Genomic DNA, 19,285 nt, shown 5'->3' with positions numbered 1-19,285 from the left:
AATCCTATCCCTAACCTGAAACCATTTTTTTATTTAGGGTTGGGTTAGGGTTACTAAAATTAGAAAAAGGCACTGCCAAAAAAATAGATTAAGGCTGGGGTAAAGATGAGTAAAACTTACAAAAACGCTAACCTTAACCCCAAACTAAAAGTAATCTAGGGTTAGGGATATAACTTTGTATTTAATAATTTATTATTTAAAAAATATAGGTGTGGGCTTTTTTAGGGACATAGTGTTTCATACTGTAAGATTCAAAGTTTAAACCCTAATCATTAAGGTTTACTGTTAAAAACCCTAAACCTTGTAGTTTAACACCTTAAACCCTGATTGCCTAACTACCCTATTGATAAAAAGAACTAAAAAACGGAATTTTTTTTCCTTAGGGCCTTACATCCATCATGTGCCCTAACTGAATGAGAATTAATCAATTAAATGGATAATAGCAAAATAACTAGTGACTTGGGGTGTGTGGCCTAATTGATCCAATGTTTGTTAAAATCAAAATCTGCACCTGTGCTCTGAAAAAGTCCAGATTAACAGTGTAAAATTAAGGCAAAAATTGAAAATAGTAGTATTTATAGAAAAATAAATAAACCAGTTTATTCATGGTGTGGTTTACCTTTGGAAATGTGTGTGGGGGTAAAAACAAATATGCAGTGTGATTGAAATTGGATTTCCTACCATCCCCTACAGTGATTAATTGTGATCAATTGTGCTTTTTTGGTTTTGAGTCTTAGATTGTTATTTAGTGATCGCACTAAGTGCTTCTAATCACCTTAACCATGTAGTGCAAATATCACATTTTTTCAACAAAATAATGTTTTGATATGAAATCGATGTGTTTATAATCTCACAGCAAGAATGTGTAGTTTTATGAGGGGTTTTGAGATACCTAGCAATCATGTCTTTTTTCTCTTTCTAGTAGGCAAAAATAAAAGTAAAATATGCTATCTTTGAAAGGAATGCTCAATTTATTGCCACTGTAGCTGTAGAATGCTTGTAGAGTCTATATACAATTGAGAGGTTTAGTCTTGTAAATTGAATGTTGGAGAAATTTCTGAATGTTTCAGGAAGTTATGGAGAAGGCCATAAAAAATAAGGTTGCAAAGGCAGTAGTGCCAGCCATTGATGTTATGTTTCAAGCTGTCAGGTATTAGCCTTTGGTTAGAATATTTTTCAATTTGGCACTCTAAATGCTATATACCCTATATGTTATATAAAATTTGAAAGTCAGATCAGGACTGCATTAGCTTTTCTAAACACACATTTCATAGACTATTGTTATTTCAAATGGGCACGCACTGTTTGTAGATGATTGTATTGATTGTATTTACATTCTGTGTTGTCAGTGAATTTGGGACAAAAATTGTTCCTCCGAAGAAAATTTTGAAGATGCTTTCAGAACTTTTTGATCATCAAGACCAGAATGTTCGAGCATCTGCGAAAGGCTTAACAATAGAGCTTTGCAGGTGGATTGGCAAAGATCCAGTAAAGTCAATCTTATTTGAGAAAATGCGAGATACTATGGTAATTAGTCCAAGTTTTGAATATCTTTCTTGGTTTGAGAATTTCATTGCAGTTTACCTAATGCTGTGTTTCATTAATCCAGAAAAAGGAACTTGAGGCAGAGTTGGCCAATGTGGTTGTTGCTCCAAAACCCACCCGTAAGATCAGGTAATTTTTTCCTGAGAGTAGTTTATTCTTTTCTTTTGCTGGTTAATTAAGATCTATAAAGGGACCCCATTCCTCTGTCCACAGAAGATTACAGATTTAGTGTGGAATGCCCAGCTTTCATATCAGTGTATAGAGGTTATTCAACCAGCAGTAACTGACTGCACAACTATACATAATGATAAGACAGATGTGCCTCAGTTGTCAAAATCAACAATTAAGAATTTTAAGATACCTATATATTTAATACAGACTAACAGAACCATACATGTAAGGATAATTCCACCTTTAATCAGAGACCTATTTTTTCGTGTCAGAGAAATCCTTGGTATTCAAACCAGCAATAACTGACCATGCAACTATGCATAAAACAATGATGCCTAAGCTATCAAAAGCAAAATTAAGGTATGTAAGTTCTTAACTTTTTATCATACAAGCCTAACCATATGCTTATGTTGCTAAGTTTCACTACTATGTAACTGTTGTCATTTTATGACACCCTTGGTCTATCAGTGAGAACCGATCAGAGATATGTTCCATGGACCAGCCAGCCCTAGTTGATTAGGGAGAGAGGAATCATGAAGTGTGAAGTGTTGCCTTGTCCAGAGGAAGTTCCTCCCTTGGCCTTTTCTTCTTCCCCGGAACTCTGGAACCTTGAGGTTCCGAAGTTCTTTGATCTTTGCCCTCTCTTTCTTCTTTTCTCGGAACTCCGGAACCCCGAGGTTCCGAAGTTCTTTGCCCTTGTCTCCTTTCTTCTTCCTACTCCGGAACCCTAGAACCCCGAGGTTCTGAAGTTCCCTTCCTTCCCTAGCTTAGCCCCTCCTCTCCTCATCTTTTCTCCCTCTTCCCCGGAACTCCGGAACCCCCAGGTTTCCGAAGTTCCTCATCCTTTTTTCTCCCTCTTCCCTCTTCAGAACTCCGGAACCCCGAGGTTCCGAAGTTCTTAACCTTTCTTTCCTTCGCTTCTTCTCTTAAGCTTCTCCTTTCCTTGGAACTCTGGAATTTCGAGGTTCCGAAAGTTCCCTTCCCTTGCCTTTCTTCGGGACTCCGGAACCCCGAGTTTCCGAATTTCCCTCCTAGCCCTTTTTCCTTCTTCTCTCCGGAACTCCGGAACCTCGAGGTTCCGAAGTTCCTTCCCCCTTTGCCTTCTCTCTCTAGTTCTTTGGAACTCCGGAACCTCGAGGTTCCGAAGTTCTTCCCTTGTCTTCCCTTCTTCGAGAGTCCAAACTTCCTTCCGACTGGCGACACTTCTGGATGGCGTGATCAGCACTCAAGGCTTTTAATGCTTCGACAGTTTTTGTGACTTGTGCACTTTCTTTTGCGGAGCCACAAGGGTGCTTTAAATGTTTTTGGCAGGATTTCCATCAAGGAGGTACGGGGCCATGCTTGGTGACTTATGTCATGTCTGACTTTGGAAGGTTAGTCAGTCCACCTTCTCAGAATTGCCCCTTGTGGGTATGGCAAGGTTGCTTGCTTGTGCAAGTCAAGTGCAAACACTTCCTTGCACTTCCAGACTGACATGCAGGGGTCATGATCAACCTTGTAACCATTTTTCTATATAAAGGTTGTTAAGCCTCATTGTAAAGGGTTCTCTCCCTGCCGCTTTGAGCTTTCCTATGCTCTTTCTCTTCTCTTGAAGACTTGTTATTTTTGCATTTTTGCCACTGTAAGATTGGCTTTTGGCTTTATGAAAAACAAAAAATCACCATTCTTGCCTCCTTCTAACCTATGTATGCTTTTCTTACCTTCATCATAGGTGTATGTCTTGTGGCTTTTCTCTCCATATATGCTGTGTTAACTTGTTTTCTGAGTGTGACTTGTGGGCTTCCTTCTCCCCTCTTGACACTTAGCAAACTCTAACCTCCATACATGCGTTTGGGTTACTTATGCAATTGAAGTTGTGCATCTCTTGGGTTTTTAGTTGGTTCCTTGTGCGATTTTGGTAGGGAGAGAAACAATCTCTTCTTGGTGCATCACCTCCTTTTATTTCAAGTAATTCTCTCTTCCCTTTACCTCTGCAAGTTGTTAGGATAGGCTTAGGAGTAAGTTTTGAAGTGTTGAGTTGGTTCAACACCTGCACCTATTTGAAGAAGGAAGCCGGCCTTCTTCGGAGATTCAACCCCATGCGCAAGGTCCCACACTTTGGGGTTGTTTCCATGTTTCATAAGGTTGCTGAGTTGATAGCTTAGCAAGGGTGCAAGCTTTTGTGATAACAGTTTTTGGCACGCCCGGTGGGACCTCATTCGACATATATGCTAAGGATTTGGTGCTAATTCTTAGTGTTTTAGCTTTTAGAGGCAGTCATCTCTCAAGCACTTGGCGACTCTGCTCAAGGACCAGTTCATGTTCACACAAAGTTTATAACTCTAGGACCCTGGAACACCCCAGGTCCCCAAGTCATTGTAACTTTGCTTACCCTGGAAGTCCGGAACCCCCTGGTTCCGAGATCAGTAAAACCACTTCGCTCGGGAAGTCCGAAACCCCCAGGTTCCGAGGTGCTTAGGCCCGGACACCCGAAACCCCCAGGTTCCGATCTCCCGAACTTCCTCACTCCGGACATTCGAGCTCCCGAAGTACCCAAGTGGTCATACTCCGTAGCTCCAAACCTCCGAACTTCTGAGGTCGGTTGCGGATTTCATGCCCAAAATTTACACAAGGGCATCTTCTAGAGGCAATTTCCAATTCGTAGAGCTTCCGTCTACAGGCTCTAGAAGGTGGAGAGGTAGACCTTCATTGTCACTGGTCAGGGGTGTCAAGCTTGTAAACACTCCATCTCCAAGGTCTCGTTCTACTCCTCCATTTACAAGACCATTATTATTAAGGGCTCCCACCACTCATATCATTAGACCATTGTTTCACATGGCAAGAAATCAGGTTTTTGTTACCTTCAATGGAGGGAGTCCCCTTATTTTGACTCAATGGAGTGACATACTAGTGGCTGCGTTGAAGAGTATACCATACTTCACTGGTGAAACAACTACTACGCCCATTGAGCACATTCAAGACATTGCAAACATCTGCTCCATCCATAATATCACTCAGGATGATGTTGTTGTTAGACTCTTAGCCACATCTTTGAAAGGCAAAGCTTTGTAGTGGTATAGAGGGTTGCCGTCTAACTCCATTCACAATTGGGATGAATTGGGGGAGAGGTTGTGCAACCATTTCAAAGACAAAAGTGATCACCTATCACTTGTGGAGTAGTTGACTACGATCAAGAGGGCACCCCACGAGTTCATGGGAGATTTCAATTTCAGATTCCATAAGACATGGAATAGAATTCCTGCTCTAGTGAAGCCATCTCCAAATCATGCCTTCTTGTATTATCTTAGAGCTCTCAACAACGATATAGCTGTCATGGTACAATCAATGGGTGGAGCCTCTCTACTAGGTGCATATGACATAGCCATAAGAGCAGAAAATTGTTTGATTCAGGCTGGGAAGATAGCTCCAAGGCCTCCAATGCCTCTCTTCCTAGAAGCTCCTACTCAACAACCCACTTTGGCTCCTATCCCCATGACTCCCGCAAGACAATTATGCACACCCTTTACATCCTCCAATGAGCTCCATGAGGTCAAGGCTCTATTGCAAAACTTTGGCAATGAATTGGTGGCACTGAAGAGGCAGCAAACTCAGTATAGCAGACCTTCCCAAGCACAAGGTCAGAATTATCAGTAGAATAGGCCAGCCTTTCAAGGGCAAAACCAATGGAGCAATTCCAGGCCTTTGAATAGTGTGAACCCCACAACCGCAAGCAACTCAAAGGCGATAGTTCCAATGCAAAATAACCTCGCCCAAGAGCAAGATTGGTGTCAACCATGTAATCAGCCACACAACCAAGGTGTATGCCAAAATGGAAGGTTTGTCCAAACTTTAGTAGTGTAGGATGAGCCGTCCACCTCTAGCTAGCAATATGACCCAAATCAGCCTAGTATTGGCACTCAGGCTCACTCACAAGGAGACTCTACTTTCATCAATTGGTAGGAGGCAAAATTCTGTGGTTTGAACCAAACATGTGGTGAGTCCATGCTGTAGTATGCAAGGTCAAAGAAGAGAGCCATGGAGGCTGCCTCATCTTCAACATCAGCCCAAACTCCAACACCCAATGTAGCAGTCCATGGTACAAACCACAGTACCATGCAAGGGAACAAGAGGCAGGAGGAGGCCCAAGTCGTCCAAAGAGCAAAGGCAGATCTTGTAACCTCAAAGGGGCCTCTAAAGTCAGCTGGTGTTCCTTTCAACATAGTTGATCAGATGAAGAAGGTTGACCTCAACGTCACTATGTGGGAGGCCCTTTCAATCCCATCTCAAAGGGATTTGCTTAAGGAGGCACCGAAGGATGTCAATCAGCTAGGTGATGAGGTAGCTGTCAGAGAAAGGGCAATCTCCACCAATTTGGTGCAACCCAAGGAGGAGGAAGATTCGAGCAAGATCAGCAAGCCTCCCCCCTTCTATCTCTCCTTAATCATAGGAGATAATTTGGTTCACAACTGCATGATAGATTTAGGAGCTAGTAGCTCAGTCATGCCTAAGAAAGTAGTTGATCTTCTTGGCATAGAATACGAACCTGTGACCAAAGGGGTGGTCCATTTGGATGGTACTTTTATTAAGACAGTTGGGGTTGTAAAAAATTTGAAGTTAACCTTGCATGCATGCCCTGGTTGCACTGTCTTGCAAGATGTATCAATCGTCGACCTCCCTGCCTTCTTTGCCATCTACCTGTCTAGAGACTTCACTGCCAAGATAGGTGGGTATTTGTCTTCTGATTGGTCCCACATGCTATTTCAAACAAGGTATGGTACCAAGGTTACCATAAGGGCAAGGCCCATTGCCCAAAACCACATTGAGCCCTACACCCCCAACCCTATAAACATGAATTGCACTTTGTATGAAGAGGGGGAGGAGTGTGCTGTTCGTGAGCCTGCTACTCTTTTGCAAGAGGTCCTTGATTGCTTGTTGGACGAATGGGCCAATGCCTTTCAGTTTGATCCATTAGCTGAGACTGAAGAGACTGGGCTTGGCACCTATTGTATCCGTGAAGAGGATACTCCTATCCCTAACCTCATCAAGACACAAAGAGACTCAGAGGGGTTATAGATCATGTTTTTTGATGGTTCAAGAAGCAAGAATGATGCAGGTGTCAGGGTGATGCTTGTGTCTCCTAAGCAGGAGAAATATTTCTTCTCCTTTAGGCTTCAATTTGGTTGCACCAACAATGTCGCTGAATATGAAGCCTTGATCCAAGGTCTCCAACTTGCACAAAGCAGAAAGATCAGATCTTTGCAAGTATTTGGAGATAGTGAGTTGGTTGTTAACCACATCCAAGCCCAAAGTGTAGCAAAAAACAACCTACTCAAATCATACAAACACAGGGTTTGGGATTTGATTGAAGGATTGTGAAGTGTTGCCGTGTTTGAAGGAAGTTCCTCCCTTGGCCTTTTCTTCTTCCCTGGAACTCTGGAACCCCGAGGTTCTGAAGTTCTTTTCTCTTTGCCCTCTCTTTCTCCTTTTCCTGGAACTCCAGAACCCCGAGGTTTTGAAGTTCTTTGCCCTTGTCTCCTTCCTTCTTCTTGCTCCGGAACCCCGAGGTTCCGAAGTTCCCTTCCTTCCCTAGCTTAGCCCCTTCTCTCCTCATCTTTTCTCCCTCTTCCCCGGAACTCCTGAACCCCGAGGTTCCGAAGTTCCTCATCCTTTTTTCTCCCTCTTCCCTCTTTGGAACTCCGGAACCCCGAGGTTCCGAAGTTCTTAACCTTTCTTTCCTTCGCCTCTTCTCTTAAGCTTCTCCTTTCCCCGGAACTCCGGAACCCCGAGGTTCCGAAAGTTCCCTTCCCTTGCCTTTCTTCGGGACTCCGGAACCCCGAGTTTCCGAAGTTCCCTCCTAGCCCTTCTTCCTTCATCTCTCCGAAACTCCGGAACCCCGAGGTTCCGAAGTTCCTTCCCCCTTTGCCTTATCTCTCTAGTTCTCCGGAACTCTGGAACCCCGAGGTTCCGAGGTTCCTTGCTGCCCTCCTTTCTCCTATCCCAGAACCCGGGAACCCCAAGGTTCCTTGGTTCCTTGCTGCCCTCCTTTCTCCTATCTCGGAACTCGGGAACCCCAAGGTTCCAAAGTTCTTCCCTTGTCTTCCCACTTTGGGAGTTCGAACTTCCGAAGTCTCCGAACTTCCTTCCAATTGGCGACACTTCCGGATGGCGTGATCAGCACTCAAGGCTTTTAATGCTCTGACAGTTTTGGTGACTTGTGCACTTTCTTGTGCGGAGCCACAAGGGTGCATTAAATGTTTTTGCCAGGATTTCCATCAAGGAGGTATGGGGCCATGCTTGGTGACTTATGTCATGTCTGACTTTGGAAGGTTAGCCAGTCCACCTTCTCAGAATTGCCTCTTGTGGGTATGGCAAGGTTGCTTGCTTGTGCAAGTCAAGTGCATGCACTTCCCTGCACTTCCATACTGACATGCAGGGGTCATGATCAACCTTGTAACCATTTTTCTATATAAAGGTTGTTAAGCCTCATTGTAAAGGGTTCTCTCCTTGTTGCTTTGAGCTTTCCTATGCTCTTTCTCTTCTCTTGAAAACTTGTAGTTATTTTTGCATTTCTGCAATTGTAAGATTGGCTTTTGGCCTTATGATTAATTAAAAATCACCGTTCTTGCCTCCTTCTAACCTATGTATGCTTTTCTTACCTTCATCATAGGTGTATGTCTTGTGGCTTTTCTCTCCATATATGCTGTGTTAACTTGTTTTCTGAATGCGACTTGTGGGAATCCTTCTCCCCTCTTGACACTTAGCAAACTCTAACCTCCATACATGCGTTTGGGTTACTTATGCAATTGAAGTTGTGCATCTCTTGGGTTTTTAGTTGGTTCCTTGTGCGATTTCGGTAGGGAGAGAAACAATCTCTTCTTGGTGCATCACCTCCTTTTATTTCAAGCAATTCTCTCTTCCCTTTACCTCTGCAAGTTGTTAGGATAGGCTTAGGAGTAAGTTTTGAAGTGTTGAGTTGGTTCAATACCTGCACCTATTAGAAGAAGGAAGCCGACCTTCTCCGGAGATTCAACCCCATGCGCAAGGTCCCACACTTCGGGGTTGTTTCCATGTTTCACAAGGTTGCTGAGTTGATAACTTAGCAAGGGTGCAAGCTTTTGTGATAACAGTAACGAAGATAAGAAAAATGAGCGAAAGAATTCATTTGCAATTGTAAACCATCTATGAGAAAGCTAAAATGACCGCATATCATTAAGCAAAAGCTATATTAAGGTTTTCAAATTACCGAATACGGTTTATGGGCATAAAACAATAAAATGTTAGAATAGCTAGTTAAGAATGCTAAAAGGAACTGCAACAAGCAAAAGTGAAGTATGTTAAATTAAATTGACAAATGCATAGAAATAAATAGGAGAGGGTAGATCCAAAGTCAGTATATATAAGAGCTAAGGAAGAAAAATCATCATTTGTAGTTTGAATTAAGATTTTGAATATGATAGCTGAGCCATCATTATGTAGTGGAAATGATGTTTTAATAATTCTCTATTTTTGTCTTTTCTTCTATAAATGGTTTTGATATATAATAAAATGTATGGAAAGGTGATATCTTGATATTGAGATTTTAATAGGTTGTATTGATACTGTACTTTGTTTCTCATTAGATCAGAGCAACTAAAGGAGTTAGAGCAAGAAGTTGTGGAAGCAGTTGAGTGCCCCAGGCCTGTTGATGAAGCTACTGCTTCTGGTAAGTTATGAAGTTCCATTAAATATTTTATAGAAAACTTATCTGCATATAGCGACATGTTGGTCATGACACTTGTTACTCTTTTATGCATTTTCATTAAAATTTGTTTTTTTTTCAAATATTATTTATTGACTAGTATATTTTTAGGAGACTTAAGGAATATGGTTATTAAAGTTAGTATCCACTCATTTGTCTTAGGTCCGCAAGAGATTGATGAGTATGATCTAGTTGACCCTGTTGACATACTGACTTCGTTGGAAAAGTCAGGTTTTTGGGAGGGAGTGGTATGTATTCCCTGACATCTCTGATTTTCTGATATTACTGCTTGTTATCTCCCTTATGCACAGATTTGTCCTAGTACATGGAGGATCATATTGGAATTTTATTTATCTCATAGCAACTTTTTAGAGTTAGCTGCTAATATAGTTCAAGCTGTTTTATATTTATTGTTTTCTTTGAAATTTAGGATCAAGAAAGCTTTGAGTGATAAAATTAAAATCGTTTCTAATTAAATTTGTAGAAAGCTGCAAAATGGTCAGAAAGACGGGATGCAGTTGCAGAGCTCACTAAACTTGCTTCAGTTAAAAAAATTGCTCCTGGAGATTTTACTGAAGTTTGTAGAACGTTGAAGAAGGTGAGATTTCTGTCAATATACAGGACTTGGATATATATCATATTATAGGATCTGATCGTGATTGTTAAAGTTTTCTTCTCTTGGCAGCTTATCACAGATGTAAACTTAGCTGTAGGGGTGGAGGCTGTTCAAGCAACAGGAAATCTCGCAAAAGGTTTGAGAAAAGATTTTGGTGGGGGTTCACGTCTACTGCTTCCCATTTTACTGGTAGGTTTTTCTATTTCCTTATAGATTTATGTATTTGCACATCCTAATACATAGAGTAGAACAATTCTGAGTAGACATATTTGCAAATCTGAATTTTTTCATTTTTTATTTAATTCTATCATTAATTTCAAAATTAAAAAAATAAAAACATTAAAATATTAAGTCAGTCTTGGCAAAAATCAGAAAATAATAGTCTGGAGAGGGATATGACAATGCATAAGTTTGAAATATTGAGAATTCGAGGGCAGAACTGTATAGAGACACCATATTATGTTTGTTAGCAGGACAAGCTACATTGATGTCTTAGTATGACATCGATGAAGGACATGGCATAAAAAAAGTTGCTGATAGTAGGCCGGAAGTTTCTGGTGCCATTTTTTGGAATTGAAAATTGAAACTGGAGCTGGAATTGGGTTATATATTTGTATTATTCTTTCTCTTGACTAAGTACTAAACCCCTAACTATAACAGGGTAAAACGAAATAAAAAGAAGGCTCTGATCTGATTTAGGTTATAATTTATTATTTCTGTAAAATCCTCAATTTTTAGATTAAAATGCAATTCAGCATCTTCATCAATTAGGGCTATGTTTTCACTTGTAAGGATGACTTCTTTCAGTAGAATAAGTCCATCTGGTTGAAGAGAAAACTTTTTAATATTGAAACTGAAAAAACTAAGTAATATGAAAGACTAAAATCTGTTGATATAAATTGCAGATTATGTAATGCTGAATTTGAAACGCCTTTCATAACCCCATGTGAATTAGATTCTAATGGTATACTCATAGGGTGATCATTGACAATATCTAGGTTTTTGACCAATCCATATATTAATGCCTTAAATACGAACTTTTAGAAAAGGAGTTACAAAAAATTATCTAGTTATTTTGAGTCGCTTTGGATATGAATTAATGGCTTCCATTGGAGAACAGAAGTTGCATATGGAGTTTACAAAATTGCTATACAAATTTAATTATGTTGCGTCATTGGATATGATGAGATTTCAACTTGTAATACATTTTAGCTTTTTTTAAAAAAATTTACAGGATAAACTGAAAGAGAAGAAAGCAGTCATGTCCGACGCTCTCACACAAACTCTTCAGGCTATGCATAAAGCTGGCTGTCTTTCTCTTATCGATGTCATTGAAGGTTTGTCTATTCCTGATGTGTGTAATAAATAATTGTGTGAGTTTGCTTGTCAGAATTTAGAAAGCAATATGCATGGATCACATTTGAAATTTGTATTCCTTGTTCAATTTTTTTAATTTGATGGAGTTATATTCTCTGTAGTACTACAGTGTGATGCAAGGATGAGGTGATTGAGTTCTGTTCCCACTTTTCATGACCATAGATTGTCTGCATACTGTTATCTTTAGAGCTTATATAACCAGAAACCTGTACAGTGAACAATCTGAATAATCTTAGTTTGACTACCATGCTTTCTTTTCGATGTCACAAGTTTTACTGTTGTTTTACACATATAGGCAAATAAAAAATATTTAGGGTAATTTTCTTGTTTGAAACCCAGACATTGGCCTGATATTGCAAAGTAGTTGATAGAGGTTTTCTTATATAGATGCTGAATTTTAGTTGAACGATGCAAGGTTTTGTTATGTCTGCAGTTTTTTATTTTCTTGAGAATTCTGTGCTGAATATTTTATAATTTAGTTTTCATTTCAGCCTGAAATTAGAGCACTCAGAGTGATTGTTTTCTTTCATCATTCATGTGCTGTTTACTTTCTGTTGATATCACTTTTAAAATATTTAATACATGGGGACAATGGTATAACCCCCAGTTTGTCAGTACATGAGTTCCATCTGTCACATTTGGTGTAACACCCATACAAAGTACCATGACGAGACTTGATCAAATTTCTTCTGACCAAAGCAATTGTAAGAAAACATGCAAATAATCCTAAATGCATGCATACTAAAATATACTCAATATTTCTGAATCACAATCACAATTGCAATGAGGGACTGTCACCATTATCAAAATCACACATTGAAGCTATAACCATGACCTATTAATAATAATGACTCTTGAATACAAGGATTTCACGAATCAAATAAGTGATTCCATAGGAGGTATTAGCAATTCAATCTAACAAATGATGATACTTCCAATATATGTCAAGATATGCAAATTAAAATAGGTAAGCAGAGTGCAATTAGGTTGTAAAATGGATGGGTCTTACGCCATCCTCCCCTTAAAGGAGAGTTCCTCCTAGAAGTCACTAAGAAGGATATAAAGGACCCAAGGTTGTGCTGTATCCTCCCATGTGGCCATCAGATCATTGCATCAATTCAGTTAAACCTTAACTTGGTTTGACTTGTGGTGTTGAAGGTCTGTTTCTTAGGGTTCTAACTGTTATGTGAACTTTTCAACCCTTTTTGAATAAAAAAGGGAGATGAAAATAAAGGATATTGTTTCCTTTGGTTTAAAGATAGATTAATAGAGAATGTTAATGGAAAAAGCTCTTAAAAGAGAGGAATAATTATATTTATTAAAGGGTAATTAAAGGTGACCTATTTGAGAGGGTGTGATGGTTTTGAAACCACCCCTTAAAAGGTTATATAAGTTATTTATGTGAGACTTGGAAGTGGGCATGGAGATCACTCTTGGAAGAAGGAGGTGGTGACTTGGTGGGCTATGGGCAATTGGAGAAGGGGCACACAATTTGTGTTCGACTCGGGGTACAACACACACTTGGGAGTGTCTTGGCCAAGGCTGTGTTTTTCATGCTATGAGGCATGTGGGGTTTTCTGTAAGAATTGCGGGTTTTGTGTAAGAATTGTGGGTTCTGTGTAATAACTGTGGGTTTTGTGTAAGAACCGGTTTCTTCAGTGGTGTCATAGCCATAAAGGACCCAAGGCCACCGGAATCTTCTTAGAGTGAGAATGACTGTTCCAAGTGCTCAAGATTAAGATAAGTATTGGAAACCTTGATATTGTAAGATATTGAGAAGGTTTTATGTATGATTTGATGATAATATAGTTGAATAATGTGGCTATGTTATTTAATTACTTTGGCTATTTTTATCTAATTTAATCTTATCACATCTTATAATTGATCTTAACATTAATATATAATCTATCAATTCCGCTGCAATTACTTAATTAATTACTAGTTGATTACCTATTTACTTTAACAAACTTTAGCTTGAAACTTGACACAAATGAAAATTTCATATGGGTACAAAAGTCCACCTCCTAGGTGCCATTGACTTGCCTTGCCTCATGAATTTCTTTTGGAAAAGTAAACCACCTTAGAAAAACAACAACATAGGAACAATATTGCACTATTTCTACATGTTATACTTGATGATCCAAAATCTATGGTCAAGTGAATTGCATAATTGCCACCTGCCACTATAGGTATTATGCAATATCACTCCAAGTCATCCGTTTTGTATTGATCTTTTTGACTCTTGTCTTGTGGTAGGATTGTATCTTATTGATCATTGTTTAGCATGATGGCGCACCTTAAGACAAACATAGCTCACACTATAGGATTGATCTTGAGTTGGTTGAATTCTAGTTGATTTTTGTACTCTTACTTTACCATCATCTACTAATTCTTATTGGATAGTGTGTTGTAGTTGGGCAGGTCTTGGTTTCTATCCTTGAGGTCTTTGTAATCTCAATGGGACTTGTCATGGGTGCCAAGGTGGCGGAATCGATGCCCAAGAGCACCTCTAGGTGGGGCTTGATGAATTCCAATTTAGTTGTCCTACACCAACATAACTAATTTTAGTTTTTGCAGGTCTTGGTTTCTATCTTTGAGGTCTTTGGAATCTCAATTGGACTTGTTGTGGGTGCCAAGGTGGGAAGGAATTGATGTCTAAGAGCACCTTTGGGTGGGGCTTGATGAATTCCAATTTAGTTGTCCTACACCAACATAACTAATTGTTGAAGCTCATGTAGAATTTTTTGTCCAAGTTTCATGATTGAGGTTTATGGCCTATCTCTTTTTGGTAGATCCACTCTCAAAGCTTCTTGTATCTCAATTTTTCACAATCATGGGTGTCTTTTGCCTCATTGTAGATGCAAGATCTCTATAAACAAGATGTTACTTTTTAGCTCTCCTAAAGAGTATTGACTACATGATTATGAATTAAGAAGAATAAGAACAAATGAAAAATATTTGTAATAAGTTTGTCCAAAGTTAAATATTTTCCCAATGAGACATTTGAATTAAGTATTTATTCCAATTCCTCATACAACATACAAGTGTCCCAAAAATGCCCGATCCATGCAATGCACACATACCTGGGATGCACCATAACTAAATAGTAATTTTACATTATTGACAATATTAGAATTATGTAAGGCGAAAAATACACGTGTACCAACAAGTATATCTTGTCCGCTTGTAGACTAGACTTGCATCATTTGATGCTCAAGAACAACCTGGGACACTATGCAACTAGGAAATTAGCTCAACAACCAACTCTTACAGTGATTTTCATTTGTACTTATAACATTTGGCTACATTGCACTCTGCTTGCCTTATTGGGGCACATAGGATTTCTTTGCTAACCAAAACATTGAACTTGCTAACACAACAACTTGCAAAAGATCCTTCTTGGATTTTGTGCCAAATGATCTAGAGCATTAAAATGGTGTTCTTGTGCTCAAAAGAGTAGCCTAGTATCTATTTGTAAACATTTAGATGCTAGGGTTTGTAATAATGGCATTTAGACAGCCCTATACATATTTGTCGCCTTCACATGGTCTTGTGTGTGGATTTGTGCCTTTGATGGGATCAATGTCAATTTGGTGGGATCTAGATGATTTTACACACTTGCAACATTCATTTCTAGTCATTAATGTTATCTTGAGGCTATGCATAAAGGTAGATGGAGTTTCCTATATGAGCAACGAGGGTTTGTAATTTCTTATGTCTAAATAATTGCTGAATGGTATAAAACATTTTAGAGGCTTGTTGCTAGGATTTGGGGAAAAGTAATGCTGAAGAAAGCATGAAGATGTCAAAGACGATGTGGAGTTGAGGGCTAGGATGAAAGCATGTTAGGTGAATGCAGAACAAAAAAGTTTGTAGGCTTGGGGATAGTGAATGAAGGAATGGATTGGGGTATTTGGGATGCCACATGACAATTTACTTTAGGTAAGTTGGCATTAAGAATCCTAGAGGTTCAACAAAATGTCTAATGGGGAACAAGGATCAGGGAAAATCATCACCAACTAACATGGGAAGAATTATAGAGGGGGGAAGAAAGTCTCAAATGCCCCAAGGATAGTGTATGGGTGGAGCAAGAAAGAAAGGGATTTGGAGATATTGGATGAAAAGAAAGCTTCTTAGAATCAAGGTTCAGGGATACATGATATGGCATTCCTATGGGATAAGGTGGTAGACAACAATTTGGGAGTATCATAGGGCAAAGATTAGGGTGCAAGAAAATCCAAAGCTCTAGGAAGGGATGTTGGAGTTAAGGTTCAAATATTGTGCCAATAGGGTCCCAAGTAGTGTAATGAGATTCGCTTGGACTCACCAAAACTCGGCAAGTTCGAGGCGAGTCAAGCTGGCCGAGTTTGGGGGCTCGGACTCAAATGGACTCAGACTTAGCTAAGTCTTCCCCAGACTTGCCGAGTCTTGGTGAGTCTAGGCATATGACTCAGCCATTTTAGTTTTTGTTTTTTCAACGAACTCACAAAATTTCAACTCTTTTTTGGTTTATGACATACCCCTAGTCTAGGAGCTATAATTCAGATTCTATGTTTTAGACGATCTTATAAATTTTCAGACTTAGTCAAGTTTCAGTAATTAGAAGGCTCCTATCCACATTCTCTTGCTCTCTCTATCTCACTCTCTTTATCTCTCTTGAACTCTAGACCTCTCTCTCTACCTCTCTCTCTCACCCATAGACCCCTACGAGGGGTGCTCCCTTCAACTTAGTTTTGGTGTTGCCCCCAAACCCCCATCTCCAAGTTTAAGCAAGCAATAGGCCAATGATGAATCATGATCATAGAAATCTAAATAATACATATCGCTTGTTGCAAATCTTTGCATATTCATAGTCAAAGCCACAATCAAGGATTATCTTGTTTCATATATTGGACAACTTGTTCAATATACAAGGGCTGCCATAGGCAAAGTTGGCATGCTACAGTGCTTGTACTATTGAATACAAGTTAAGTCATAGTTGGCAAAATGTAGCAATCATTCCTTATAGAGACAAATGATAGAAGAATCCCATCTATTAGTATCCTAGCTAAAGTCAAAATAGAAAAGAACCATTTATCTTTTTACTTAACCACTCCTCTTCGTTAAAGAGCTTGCCAACAAAACATGTGGTATTGAAGGCTTCAAGAACAAATTACTAATAAACTCTTAACTTAAATAAAAACACCAATCATTGAGACACAAGCAAATATCATGGCCACATCATTATCTAGGACCCATCTTAGACACCAGCATATGGCTTGTTGTGATGTTGGGGTGAGTAATGCAACCTCCTTTGAGCCATAGTTTTATAAATTTAGTTTTAATATTATTTTTGATGCCTTGGATTTCATATTCCATGAGTTTTGTATACATTGGACAATATTTATATATCTTAGTGTGTTATTTCCTTTAGCTATGACTTGCGTTTACACTTAGGTGATCAATGTATACTTGTGTATATGATCAAAGGGTCCATGAAATAAGTTTTAAATACTTAAAAATCTTTGAATTTCTTGGGTTTTTAAATTTACCAAGTCATTGCCGAGCTCTTGCGCTAAGTTCGAGTCCAAGTCCAATATCAACTTGCTGAGTTTGAGTGAGTTTGAGTCTTGTAACTATGGTCCCAGGTACCAACTACAAAGGAGGAAGCAAAGTTTTTAAAGATTGATGCCAGTAAAAAGCAATGATGGGGAGTTGGGGATTGAGATGAGAAGGTTGTTGGTGATCAAGGTTTGAGAACACTATCTACAAGGTAATAGGATTGTAGAATGTCCAAAGGCTCAAGCTTGATAACAAAAAGTAGGCGGCAGGTGGAAAATGAATGTGTAGAGAATAAGATGCCAAGGAGATAAGTAGCAAAAAGTTCAAAAAGTTGTTGGAAGAGGAATAGAGTAAGATGAAGCATGGAGCATAGGGAATCGAGATTCCTTTTGACCAAGTGTTCAAGTGAAGAAAAGCTCAAACTCTTGACTTCGGAAGATATAGAATGGCCCCAAAGACTAAAGACTTTGGCATTTTGAGACTTAGGGGTATAATAGAGGTGCATTGGGAGGTAAAATACAAGACTTAGTACAAATTTGACAAGGGGTTCCCATTGATGGATTTCTCTAACTGGATATTAATGATGGGAAAAATAGGGCCAAGGCAACAGAGAGATACAAGACTTAGACAATTTTGCACTATTAGATTGGGGCCCAACAAGGGGCCCTCAAGGACACCCACACCTCTTTAGAAGAACCCTTAACCTAAGACACAAAGATACTAACAACTAAAAGCAAAGAACTCCCTCATTATGTCTTTTTGTGAAGTATTTGAAAATTGTTGCTCAACAACTAAAAATTGTTGTGGAGCAATTGGAGATGTTGGGCATTACATTATCATTTGAGTCTTATTCTTTTTTGAATTTTTTTTTAGTAGATACATTTGCTGCTCAATCTCACTCATTGTGTGGGTTGTTAGATATGCTATTATAGACTCTCCTAGTCTTGGAGTGATTTATGAGACATTTGACAACTTGCTTGGGTGGATGAAGTAAGCAATTTATATGAAGACTCAATTTTGGGATTATATGAGAAGCATATCAAGCCCATTTTGTTGTAGCAATGGAACACTATGAAGGCTTTGCTTAAAATGGCGACCTATGCATTAAATCCCAAATCTTATGCATTAAGGCTTGGGAGAGTGCCTCCTTTTAATAATGAAGAGGTGAAGGAAGGCCCTTCAAAAGATATATAGCAATGAGGAGGCAATTGTACTTCAAATACAATGGCTTGCCTTTATCAATCTTTGAGGTCCAATATTTAAATAACTTGAGGTGAGGACAAAAGGGGCTACATTAGTTCAATTTAATCCTTTTGGATGGTGGACACAGCATGCCAAATATGCACTAGAGTTGAGGATCTGTGCTTCTCGCCTCCTTTCATAGGTTGTTAGTTCTATTGATACAAAGAGGAATTGGTCCACACATAGCTTCATTCAATCAGTCAAGATGAATAGGCTTACCTCTCGATAAGCTAGAAGTTGGTGGCCATGCATGGTGCCTTGCCACTTTTGGATTGACGATGCCCTTGAGTATCAACAAACTCTAGCTACACCATGGGTTGTTGATCTTGAAGTATGACACATATTGGTGATAAAGCAGAAAAGAGGGATTGATTGGGGTTCCATTGGATGAGGTACTACCTCATATTGGTAGTGACTCAACTTTTATTTAGGCAAAGATGAGGCAGAGGCATAGCAACAATATGTCTAGTTGTCTAAATTTTGTCATTTCATAGTTGTAGGCCTTGGACCTTTTTGTTTTGTTGTATGCGTACATTGATAATGAAAATTCAAATACTAGACATTCAAATGTTTTTGACTAATAATATTTATGTCGATTCATGTGAATTATCAATTCAGCTCCAATGTTTCAGTATATGGTTATATAATGAATATGGTGAATGCCTTATCATATGAATATGTGAAATTTCTTATGCTTAAATTTTTTTCAATTTTCATCCCACAAAATATTGCCTCCCAAGAAAGCCATCTCATAAATGTATCCTGTCCCTTGCCCTCATAATTATTACAATGCTCATAATTGTAAAAGGTTAGGATGCAAGGTCCTAAAATGCCTTCCACATTTGGAAGGTCTTGTTCTTAAGGCTTGAACTTGGGAAGTTGCTACCAAAGTTGGTAGAGAGGTTCCCAAATTATGTCTTCCTACTGAAATCCTTGCCAGTGGACTTCTTTGATAGTGTATTTATGGAGTTGGCGTGATCATTGGCCCAAAATAGCTTTTAGTACAAGGATGATAGATCCTCTGTTGTTGAATGCAGAAAGTGTTACTGAATGTGAATGTGTTGGGCAAGGACCTT

General features: G+C 39.1%; 1 protein-coding gene across 3 annotated transcripts in view; it reads left to right on the top strand.

Moving 5' to 3' along the window:
• The window catches only part of LOC131044069 (protein MOR1-like), a 122,593-nt gene that overhangs the window by 38,444 nt on the left and 64,864 nt on the right, over positions 1 to 19,285 (top strand). For 2 of the 3 annotated variants that reach the window (XM_057977335.2, XM_059218074.1), the window contains exons 4-11: positions 1,071 to 1,150; positions 1,350 to 1,527; positions 1,610 to 1,674; positions 9,315 to 9,397; positions 9,596 to 9,681; positions 9,918 to 10,031; positions 10,119 to 10,238; positions 11,284 to 11,386. In XM_057977335.2, coding sequence (XP_057833318.2) covers positions 1,071 to 1,150; positions 1,350 to 1,527; positions 1,610 to 1,674; positions 9,315 to 9,397; positions 9,596 to 9,681; positions 9,918 to 10,031; positions 10,119 to 10,238; positions 11,284 to 11,386 — 829 coding nt within the window. Of the gene's footprint in view, positions 1 to 1,070; positions 1,151 to 1,349; positions 1,528 to 1,609; positions 1,675 to 9,314; positions 9,398 to 9,595; positions 9,682 to 9,917; positions 10,032 to 10,118; positions 10,239 to 11,283; positions 11,387 to 19,285 lie in introns of those variants that run through there. The other variant, XM_059218075.1, reaches the window with a different exon arrangement.

Source organism: Cryptomeria japonica, chromosome 3 (assembly GCF_030272615.1).
Source record: "Cryptomeria japonica chromosome 3, Sugi_1.0, whole genome shotgun sequence".
NCBI lineage: Eukaryota > Viridiplantae > Streptophyta > Pinopsida > Cupressales > Cupressaceae > Cryptomeria > Cryptomeria japonica.
The sequence above is the reverse complement of the archived record's forward strand: the minus strand, read 5'-3'. Positions and strand labels throughout refer to the sequence as shown.